The sequence below is a fragment of the Heterocephalus glaber genome, unplaced genomic scaffold (genome assembly GCF_053883595.1).
Source record: "Heterocephalus glaber isolate CG9 unplaced genomic scaffold, H.glaber_assembly_v1.0 deba00001553, whole genome shotgun sequence".
In the NCBI taxonomy this organism is placed as follows: Eukaryota; Metazoa; Chordata; class Mammalia; order Rodentia; family Bathyergidae; genus Heterocephalus; species Heterocephalus glaber.
The window spans coordinates 22,599,639-22,611,801 of record NW_028258344.1 but is presented as its reverse complement, the minus strand read 5'-3'; the positions used below and the strand labels follow the sequence as shown (position 1 = coordinate 22,611,801).

General features: G+C 34.9%; 1 protein-coding gene across 3 annotated transcripts in view; it reads right to left on the bottom strand.

Annotated features, from left to right (window-relative positions):
- Pkia (cAMP-dependent protein kinase inhibitor alpha) overlaps nucleotides 1-9,398 on the bottom strand; it is a 99,058-nt gene extending 89,660 nt beyond the window's left edge. Inside the window, exon 1 of one of the 3 annotated variants that reach the window (XR_015442749.1) lies at nucleotides 9,161-9,385. Coding sequence is in view for 1 of the 3 variants with exons in the window: in XM_021256005.2 (XP_021111664.1) it covers nucleotides 9,161-9,311 (151 nt within the window). In the remaining 2 variants the exon portion in view is untranslated. Of the gene's footprint in view, nucleotides 1-9,160 lie in introns of all 3 variants that reach the window. The other 2 variants (XM_021256005.2, XM_087190511.1) reach the window with 2 other exon arrangements.
- Nucleotides 9,399-12,163: the final 2,765 nt, after the last annotated feature.

The following is a 12,163-nucleotide window of genomic DNA, read 5'->3' as shown; positions in this document are numbered from 1 at the left end:
TATATATTTAAAACAGGTATTTTCATTGTTTACCATATCTAATTTTAGACTGAGACTATGCCTAAAATCTAACCTTCAAGCCTTTGATGAGTAGCTAATTAATTTGAGGTGCTAACTATATAAGGACAAATTTACTTTTTAATAATTTTTTAATTATTTTAATTAATTCATTTTTTAATTATGCTTTTTAGCTAAAAGATTGAAGTTTAAAAAATTTTTAATTTCCAGATATATGGAAAGAGGCTGTACCAATCACAATAAATTATTGTTAAAAATGGGCTGATATACAATGGAGTTTTTTATATGCTAATCTTCTTTTTTTAAAAGTTAAACTGTTTTGTTTTTTGGTACCGGGGTCAAATTCAGGATTTTGCTCTTGGGAGGCAGGGGCGGTGTCACTGAGCTAAATCCTGGCCCAAAACTTAACTGTTTTGATAAACAATATGAGACTTTACCAATAGCTATATATTTAAAAACAGTTGAGTAGTACTCATGAAATTAGCCAGATTTTCTAAGGCTTTTGTTAGAGAAGTGAGTGTTAATAGTTTTCTGTAAGTTAAAGTCGTCCTCTTCTAGGCTCAGTACTATACTGGAAAAAAGAAAATGTCAACTGTTGCTATTCGCTAAGGAAATATTGCTGTTATTTGGCACTTTGCTTCCTGAAATCAACACCCTCAATCAATATCCTTACTGTTATTGATGATAGTCAGTGAAGAGTGATGAGACATATGGTATGATTCTGAAAGAAAATAAGATACAGATTTAACAGCCAATTAACTTTTCCCAGGTCATCCAATCAACTGCTGTGAGAGTCAAAAATAGAAGCTAAGTCTAATGCTCAACAGTCGCTAAAGGATCGGAGCCTGATTACTTGCCTGGAGTAGACCTCAGCCTCTCCTGAGATTTGCCTTATCTGTAAGGAGAGATCATCCAGGGAGACTCAGTCATTTCAAAGCTTAGTTTAACTTTATGAAGAGGGGTAGAAAAAAGTTCATAAACATTTGGGAAAATATTTGGTAATGAGGTCTAGTTATAAATTTCTGATGAGAATAAAAATGATAAAAAATATATATCTTTTACTTACTATGTCTGTTTCAGAAATTATAATAAGTTCTTTTACATGTTATCTTCTTTCTCACAACAACTCTATGATTTTTCCTGTTTTAAATATTAATAAACAGCTCGGAGTTGAGCTGCTATAAATCATCTAGCTAGTAAATTGTAGAGGTGGGATTCAAAGCTCAAATATTTTTTTCTGAAAGCCATAATCTGTCATAAGTGGTAGCTGAAATGTTCAAAATAATAAAGAAACAAACAAACAGAGAAAGGGAAGGGAAGATACAGTTATCAACATACTTTGAAAATAATGTTCAGATCATTTGATTGATCTTGAACATAACCAAAGGCTGCCTGAGAATGTGAAGAAATTATTATTATTATGATTACTATTATTATTATTTCTATAGTAAAGCCAGGTACTATAATGACCACTTGAATTGCATTCATTTTTATGCTTGTGATATTGTACTGTTATAAATAGTAACAGTTTACATTCATCGAATGTTTACCATAGTATATGATACTAAGAAACTTACTAGAAATGTTAACATTTATAAAATATAGCAAATGCTATTGTCTTATGAAATCATGTTTCTCTCTCATCTGGGGAAGATGAAAGAAATTTCATTTAGATTTCTCTTCTACAGGAACACCAGACTAGTAATTAATGTTTATCAGTGGAGATTCTCAATTAGTACATTCTTATTTATCACAAAACCCTTCCAAATTGATCCTTAGGTAATTCTAATAAATATAAGTGTGTAATAAAAAAATTAAAAACATCAACCCTATTTTATATCTCAACTGGATTCACTATAGGATTGGACAAATTTAAAAGTAGTTTTCCCAAGAACTTCTCAGTTTCTCAAGAGTCAGAAGAGAGATTAATGGGGATGACAAGGGTTTGTCACAATTTTCTTTTGAGGGTAGTACTAATGCAGTCTTTTCAGAATGAATTCTTCTTGAACATGCATTATTCTCTACTGGGCATACCTTATAATTAGAAACCCATACATATAATCTTCTTTTTCTAAAATTTTGATACATTACCATAGTTACTCTTTAAAATTTGCTAGTCTCTAAATATGAATTTGAATTAGATGAGTTTAACAGATTATTTTTAGTGATTTCATGGCCACCCAACAGGTCAGATTCAATATTATTTTTGCAAATCCTAGCAAAGTTAAATCTTGTAAATGAATAGAGGTAGTGTTTTCCATTATATTTCAGTTATCAGAGAACCTGAGTGTGAATGATCATGGAAAAAAATATAAGAAATGTAGTTAAAAACATTACTGAATTTTCTATATTTATTAGTCAAATTACTAAGCATACAGAAGAAGAAATATAGCAGATTGTATTGCAGCTATTATTGCAATAAGCAAAAACTAATGCTTGCAGCCTGGTACTGATCTCATAATCACCTCAGTGGGTTGTTTAAGATGTGGTCAGGTTGCTTATCCAGTGAATTATCAGAATACTTATTTGTTTTGCTTTAAGCTTACTTTTCAAATAGAATCGATCAACTAGAGGTAAATAACAGTCAAATGTTTATTAATAAGTCTCTTTACCTTCAACCTGCTGAATAAAAAGCATACCTTAAAATACTTTTGTGACATATCTAGTGTCAACTACATTATGTAATGTACTTATTTCATTTGAATGAATATTCTTGCAAGTCTTTAGTTTTAAGTAGCTTCTTATAGTATATGTTGATTCATCCTTACTCTTTTAATATATTAATGTCTAATTCAAATAAAATATGATGCAATTTACAGTAAATTGTATGGTTCTCTCATAGAAACGCAATCAAAAAAGGCTGCTTTTGAGGACAGCTGTCTCGCTAAGCCTTGTGTTTATATTTCACATATTACAAATACTCTGTAGTTTAGTTTAAGTAAGACACTTATTGTGGGGCATGAATTACTCTGTTTCAAAATAAATTTAAAAGGATATATTGAAAAGAATCTAAGTGAAGAATAAAATTTAAACTGTACCATAATACATTAAGTTGATCTAAAACTAGACCAAAATTTAGAATAGGCTAGAAAAATATTTCCTAATGCTGAAACTTAAAAAACAACAATAAAAAAGAAACAGAAAAATAGCTACAGATATTTTACTTTTCTACAATGTTGTTGTAAAACTTGATTGAGATCTGTAATGTACTCTGCAGTATTTTGAGTGGAAATCTTTCAATAATGTATGCATTATTTTTCATTCAATAATTTATACATTATTTTTCATTCATGAACTCGAAATGACAATAAATAGGAATATTTCCTTGTTCAGATCATGTTAAATAGATTCCCTTACACGGTATTACTTGCATTGTTTAAAAAGTCAAAAATTGTTCGACTATTCAGAAATACTTACTCTCTGTTGAAGACTTATGACTTTTATAGTTAGATACATATTAAAATATAACTATTTGAGCATTATCTTTGGTCCAGCAGTACCACTCCAAGCAATCTTCCATCAAGAATAAAATCATCAACATATAGACATATATACCGTTATGAGCATTACCATATAGCTTGAAATCACAAAACAGTTTTAAGTTTAATAAATTTTTATCAGTGGGTTTTGACTAAATAACTCATGGCATACTTATTATACATTGTAGTAAGGTAGTACTACATGGTAGACATTTTTAATGTAATAGAAAAAAAAAGACATACTGGAAGTGCTTTGCAACAATAAATTATTATATATGAAATATACTTAGAATAAAACAGTATTCGGCCATAAAAACAAATGAAATTTTGATATGTGCTACAATGTGGACGAACTTTGAAAACATTATGCTAAGTATAAGAGTCAGATACAAAAAGACAACTCTTGTATGATTCCTTTTATATGAGGTAGAATAGAGTTTACCAGGGGCTGAGAGACAGAGACCATGATAGGATAGAATTGTTTTAGAACTCAGGATAGATGAACATAACTTGTCATTCTTTCCTAACTTGGCAAAAGCAAAAATACTATGACAGTATTGCCAGAAATAAGTAGTAACTTTGAGGCAGATATAAATCATCTTAAAAGAAATGAATGCATTTCGGTGTAGAATACACCAATTAACTGCTGTCAGTGTTCATCCATATATTTGGCAGTACAGTACTCTTAAGTCTGAGAACTGTCTTTTTTTTATAAAAATGATTTTAATTGAAAAACTCTTAAGTAAGTTATTTGGAATATGTAATGTTCAGAGCTCCTCTAAGATGCCTTTCTCATGAATCAAGGTTGTCTGTATCACTATTCTCATTGGCACATGCTTCCAGTGAGAAGAGTTATCTCAGCTATCTGTGTCAGTGCTAATGCAGGGCTCTCATTTCAGATCCTAGGCAGAGGAAACAACAGAACTTTATACCAAGTACAGAAAATGTACAGGCTAATAGACACACATATTGCCAGAGAGCTCAAAGTAGACAGTATTTAACCTTTCAGAGGAGAGCTTTAATGGACCCATAAAAACCTACAGTTGTATGGAAAATCATACGTATGTGTGTGTGCACATACACATGTTTACTTAGGGAGAGGATGCATAGTTTTTACTCTACTATCAAAGGGGATGTCAGCATCCAAAAGTTTAAAAAGCACTAGAAAAATTAATCACAACATAGTTTCAAACTGCTGTGATGGCTCTGGAATTCTGTTTTTAAAATGCTTTCCTTCACTGTGTTGTTACACTTCAAAAAGCAGGGTAGTAATGCAGAAAGAATCTGTGCCATTAGGTAACAGCTCTATGCCTAGGATTTATTTTATTTTATTTTATTTTATTTATTTTGTTAAGAGTAGGAAATATTTATTGATGGAAAGGCAGCTTCTGCTAAGAAAGACAGAATGGGGCCCAGAAGGTGGGTGGTCCCAGGATTTCTTAATGTACGATTAACATATAGACATATAGTAGAAGCATTAAATGATATACCGAGATGAAAGTCCCCGGTTGAATTTTTTTTTTTTTTTGGTACTGGGGATCGAACTCAGGACCTTGCCCCTGCGAGGCAGGCTGAGGCACTACTGAGCTAAATCCCCAGCCCAAATATTTTAAAGCAAGATAAGTACTCATACATATGATGCCTTGCTTTGCTTAGAATGCAAGCACATAAATGTTTTAATATTTTATTTTGTTAAAGCATATCATGCTTCTAATATATATGAGCAAATGCACATTAAAAGGCATGTAAACTCAAAACAATTTTTGTTGAATATAGTTATTTGACTATACTCTCATTATATTTACTTTTATATAATGGTTGTAAAAAAAAACTAAGTTAGTATAAGTACAGATATTAAAAGTCAAACTCATCTGGTGTAGAAGGGTAGGTGGATAGATATATATGCCTGGGAAAAAACTAATTTCTTTACTAAAATCACATCACTGAATATCTCATCTGCAACCTATCTGCACTGTACTATGAATTGCAAGTAACAGAAAATTGTCAGTCCCTGACCCTGCTCTCTAGGGCTATGTTAAAATAGCAGACAAATCATGTTTACAAGAAAGGTTAAACCAATATTGAAAGAATTGTAGAAATTTAGACAAGGGAGAAGAACACATATCTGACCAAAGAAGAAAAGTGGGTATGAGAAAGGTTCCATGGAAGAAGTAGTGTCAAGTGTGAGCAAGGTTTCAATATATAACAGGAGGAGCTAAAGGAACAAATGGAAATAAATAGGCAAGGGCCGGGGATTTAGCTCAGTGGTACCACACCTGCCTCACAAGTGCAAGGTCCTGAGTTCAATCACCGGTACCAAAAAAAAAAAAGAAAAGAAAAAGAAAATAAGTAGGCATGACATTATGAAACACAAATTAGAAATAAATACTACTTGGGTTAGACTTTCTCTGCTTTTTAGAATGCAAGCATATAAAAGGGGTACTATAAGATTGGGAGAAACTAGATCAAGAGGTAACATATTTGCTGATCCATATTACTTATTAATAATATTGAATAGGGTGAAATATTATAGAAATTAGTCACCTAAGAAGAGGTCATTGGCAATTTTCAAAATAGTACATTTTCCCTACCTGTTTTCACTGGAGGCATTGGTTGAATAGAAATTACATTTCTTCTTCAGCCTTACCATTCTTCCTACTTTTTCTTCCATTTTTCAAAATCTCAAAATAAACGTATTTCAACTTATCTAATGACAGTAATGCAGCACCAGGAAAAGCTCTTTTGTTATAAGATAGCAAATCTGGCCCCTAAATTTATACACTTTAGCTTGCAGAGAACATTGATTGCCCACCAGAGATAATATTTTTCATTTGATTGGAAACAATAGATTGATTTCAATTCTATCTTGTCAAACCTACAGAAGTACCCAGAGTTCATTTAGTATCTATCATGCACATTGTTTCACTTTTCATTTCTAAACACCAGCTAATTAATTTTTCCTTTCCTTGAGAAATATTTACAGAAAAGGAAATTAAGTCAGTTCCAGTTTCTTTGAATTCACTTATTGTCTTCAGTTTTACCAAGATTAAAATTTCTCTCTCTTTCTTTCTTTCTTTCTTTCTTTCTTTCTTTCTTTCTTTCTTTCTTTCTTTCTTTCTTTCTTTCTTTCTTTCCTTCTTTCCTTCTTCTCTTTCTCTTCCTTCCTTTCTTTCTTCCTTCCTTCTCTCTCTCTCCCTCTCTGTTTCTTTCTTTCCATAAAGGTTTCTCCAATACTTAATCTAATGGATTAATCTCACCTCCAAAATCATTGGCAGGTATTACATCAGCTTGGGATCACCAGTCCTTCAATTCTCACCCTGTTTCTCATCAAATAAGTCAGGTTCTTCAGAAACCAAATACTAGACACCATCAATTTTTAACTCTCATTTTGATATTCTCATATACTGGATTTCAACAAAAAGATTACTCAATATAACAAATTTTTATTATACTTCTCAGACCAATTATATGACCTGTATTTCACATACCTTGAACCTATTTATTAAAAAGAATGATTTTATTAATATCTGCTACTTTTCAGAACAATCATTTATTATATGGTTAAGTATTTAATGTTAGAAAGGAAAGGTGATAGAATAGAGGGGTTTGCTTTCTTTTTTTGGTTTGCTTTTGATCTTTTACTTTTTAACCTCTTAATTGCTGTGTCTGTAAAATTCCAGAATCTCAAAAATTTGATATTTTAAAATTTTCAAGCCATGCTCAGCACATAATATAACATAACATTAAATCATAATAATATTTTTTAGAAAGCCCTGAGTGCTTCAAGATTCCAGAAGACAGTTCCTGGAGTGGGTTATTTTGTAGTGGGCTTGCTCACCTCTTCTACTCCCTCTACCTTATATTCTGATGGTAGAGACAAAGAAACAAATTTAAGGTCGAAAGTATATTTTATGAAGAGGTAGTCTGCAATCAGAAAAGCAACACAATATATAATAGAACTGGCATGGATTTTTAGAACCAGTATCTTTGTCTAGAATGCAATATTGAAAAAGGAAGGTAAGCAAGGTTCAATTTAGAGCTATAAACTATGCCCCTCTGTTTCATTCATCTAGTTTAATTTGCTAAAATAAAATCACAAGATTATTGAGTCAGATTGTCTCTCTAATTTCAAGTTTAAAGATAACAGATCTCTTTTAAAATAGAATACTGGCACACAGACACCCCACAATCTGGCTTATTGCAACTGTTCTCTGTTGGTGAAGTGGCATATTTGCATCCCCGTCACAGCCATCTTAACCATTTCACAGCAGATTACTCAAATGTATATCCCTAGGTCGCAACAAGAGTAAGAACTTGAGCTCAGTAGCAAGTAGTTGTGGGGAAAATCCTAAGACAAGTGATACAAACCTGTTAGCAGGTAGATAAACTTAAAAATGCTCAAATAACTTGAGATTTAGTTTGGGCGATTCCATTGGATTTCTTCTTTCTTTCTTTCTTTCTTTCTTTCTTTCTTTTTTTTTTTTGGTACCAGAGATAGAACTCAGGACCTTGTGCTTGCAAGGCAAGCATGGTGCCTCTGAGCTAAATCCCCGGCCTTCCATTGGATTTCTGACTGGCTACTGGTGAAAGGCTCTCAGAAACTTTTGAGGTTTTGGAGTAAGCCTAGCACAAACACACTGCTTGCCCTAAATCCTAGCAGCTAATTGTCTTACAACCCAGCTGGATAGAAAAATTGCATCAAGAGAAACAGAATAGATTGACATTTACATTTTTATTTCCACCTCTGTCAAGGCATAGGGAGCAGGCTTTACACCCTAATACATTCTGTTTATCCTCTCAAGCCTTCTGGTAGCCAGCCAGAGTGACTGCAAGGAAGAGAGTTATGGGAAATTATGTTGGTAGTGGGTAAAAGCAGAATATTTCATTCTATGTATTTGTGGGAAGGACATAGGTAATGGTATAGAAAGAAATACTGAATAGGAAACCTTGTGGAAGCAATGCCCTTTCTGGGTCCTTGACAAAATCAGTCATGAAATTGAGGCGGTAGAGAAGAGCTGATAAGAGTTGGCCAGGGAATGAACATGGCATCTCCGAAAAAGATTAATGAAATAAATGATTGGCAGAGAAAGAAGATGGTAAATGAAGGGAGAAGCAATGTCAAGTTCTGCTCCAACCAGGCTCAATTCCAGGAAATAGGGAAGTTTCTCTTCCACCTACAGACTCTTTCTAAAGGCTCAGTTGAGCACCGACCTAATAGGATAAATTAGAAAGAGAGAAGACACACAAGCATACAAAGAGAGGGATTTCTAATTACTTCGCCAGATTGCTGCTAGAGACCTGCTGCTCCAAAACCAGAAAATAATGGGGACGGGGGTGTAGAAGGCAGAAAGGTAAAAGAGCAACTCTAATTATTTTATATTTGGAATCCTCTTCAGTGTGTAAGCGAATCTCGCACTGAAATATTCTATCACCTTTCAAAGAATATAGCGGCTGAACGCTTTCTTTGTTTGTCCAGAAACACTGCTTCTCCAGTCTCCAGCACTTGACTGATTAACATTTCAATCCCAGTTCTTGCTCTTTTTCCCATTGCAGAATGTAGCATGGTTATCTCCTTTCTTCCCTTTCTACTGCAAACCCCATTATTAACCGAGGGGAAAGCACAGCACACTGTGGCCGAGGCTAATAATAGCCCGACCACTTACCTTCCCCTGATCGAGTCAGTGCGTGTCCTGGGAGCCTGCAACCCCGGCCGCAGTCCCGTCTCGCTGGGCCGAGTGCGTGGTCAGCTCCCGCCGGCCCCCACCCCACCTGCCAGCTGCAGCTGCCGCTCCCGCCGCCTAGCTCTGGCCGCATGAAGTCATCCCCACCGGATCACCACATTCCGAGCGAGCCGCGGGGGGGAGAGGGACCTCTCCCGGCCGCGGGGAAGGACACCTGGCAACAGCGCCCCACTAACGCTACCCCTCTAAGCTCTAGCTCTATTTTCTATTAATTCTTTTACAGATGCAGCTTTCCTTGGATTGTGCACCCAAGGAGAACAGCCAGAGACTTTCTCTGCAGTGTGTCTTTCCTCCAAGATCTCCCCCGTAACCCTGGCTGCATGGACAGCTCCATTTGACTGTGTGGGTTTCCCACCCTCTTCATCTTCCTTATCAGTATTGTTCATTTCGGTGAATTGGAGAGCAGTGATTGTCTTTTGAGATAAGCATTTAGATTCTCCGAAAATATTTTAAATTGGCAATCAATATGTCCCAACCCCGTCTTAGCACGCTCCATCTCCCTGTAAGACAAACACCTACACAAGTACATGCATACAGCCAAACAACTCCCAATCATGAAAGGTAGGACCTCTAGCTTACTCACCTACGTAATACAACAGGAATGTCTCAAAGGAGTGGAAAAGTGAGACTGATCAGAGAAGGCACCCAAGGAAACAGAAAAGGGTTACTTCAGGACTTGGTTGCTGCATAGTTGTGCTCTAGTGAACAGATGTTTTAACACCCCTCTCTCTCTTCCTCCCCCCCCCCCCCCCACTGGACATACTGCTCTGGAGACAGCTATAACATTTGGAAACTAAAAGGCAGAATCCATGTTAACATATGGCTGTAACTCATTCTTTCCTAAAGGATTTATCAGAATTTGCTTTAGTAAGGAAATAAGCATATATGCAAATAAGCCACTTCCCTCCTTCCTTAAATTGGCACTAGTTATTATTAATAAGAATGTTCTCTGTCTTTGTCTCTTCCCTCTCCCTCTCTTCTTCCTGCAATATCACTGACCAGATCAACTTCGGGGGTTGGGTGTTTACAGAATAAAAGGCCTTGAGTTTGTTCTCTTTTGCTGCATAGCCAGAATTTCTTCCTCACTTGAGTCATTTCCAAGTAGGGAGGTTCCTAGTTCTGCAGGGGATGGGGGTGGGGGTGGGGATGGACTTTCCTCATTTAACTTGTGCTTGGGACTGCCCATCGCTTAGATCCAGGCCAGCCTGATCCTGGGAATCTGGCCAACAGCCTAAAGAGTGTAATTGCATAAGGTCACAAAACCATCTTCACTAAAAGAAACTTTCCTATCCCTCTTTTATCAACTCCAAAACTAGGAAGTAGTTTAGCTATCAGAGTTCCAACAAAAGTCAGAATTTTAGGCCCTAGAATACATGTTCTTTGGAAGGTGGAACAACTCAGTTCATCTCTCTGAGCTTCACTTTATAAAATTATGTCATTAATATTACCATAGAGCAGGGGATTATTGATCTGTTTTTTGTTTTTGGTTTTGATTTTGGTTTTTTTGGTACCAAGGGTCAAATTCAGAACCTTGTGCTTTCAAGGCAGGTGTGCCATTTAGCTGAATCCGCAGCAGGGGATTCATAATCTGTATCAAAGGAAAATATGAATGTAATTCTGAAGGGGAGAATTTGGATGGGAAAATTACATCTTTAGTTTTAATCTCTAATGGAGATCTAGTACTTAGGATTGTTCTTTAAAGTATGAATATAGCAAACAAACAACATAAGAGTATCTGCAAATTTGTCACCAAAAGAATTCACAGATAACTTCCACTGGAGTTTTATAACTATCTTAAAATATCACTACTCTCTTATAGTCAGATTATCATTACTTTAAAAACTATAGATTATCACTACTCTAGAAACTATCTTTATTTTAAAAACTATGTTTTTAGAATGGTTTTGATTTACAGAAAAATTGAAGAAGTAGTGCAGAGAGTTGCTATGCATCTCTCCCAATTTCCTCTGTTTATTAACATCTTATGGTATTATGGTACCTTTGTCACAATTAATTGACTAATATTGATACATTACCACAAACTAAAATCTATATTTTGTTCAAGTTTCTCTGGTTTATACCTATTGTCCTTTATTCGGTTCCACACACTTCCATCTAGAGTACCACATTACATTTTATAGGATGTCCCACTATTGCAAATTGTCTGATGTTTTTCTTGTGATGAGACTGGGTTTATGGGTTACTGGAAAGAAGACCACAGAGAAAAGTACCCTTTCATCACATCCTATTAAGACTAAATACTATCAGTGTGATTTATGGATACTGGTATTGACCTTTTCACTTAGTTGAGGCACTGTTTACCAGGTGTTTTCATTGTAAAATAATGGGTCATCTCTTACATACTGTACTTGTTGAAAGCGAATCACTATGGGGGGTCCAGAGCCAATGTGTGAGGAATTATGTTCAACCTCTTTGAGTATGAAGTGTGTACATAAGGTATTAGGAATTCTTCTGCATATTAGGTTTTTCAATTCTCCCCAAATATTAACTTATTCAATTATTTATTTATATCATTATAGACTCATGGATCCATATTTTATACTTTGGTAATAATCTAATATTTTTTTGTTGTTGCTCAAATTATTCCAGGTTTCGCTATTGGAAACTCTCAATTAATGACTGTGCTCTTTTCATCTGCCTCCTTAATGTGCATTTAATAATTTTTAATATTATTATGTATGTGCACAAAAATTTCTTCATATGGCAAGATGCTCCAGGCTCATCTCATATATTACCTGCCCAGTCCTAGAATCAATGAGTTTGCTAAAAAGACCTTGTTGCATTTATTGGAGAATGGGAATGAAAGCCAAGATCTGGACTCTTTGTATGTTTATTGCTGATGGGGTATTGTTTTATTTAGGCCTTCTCAACCAAGAGACCCAAGATATATATGTGTGTACTACT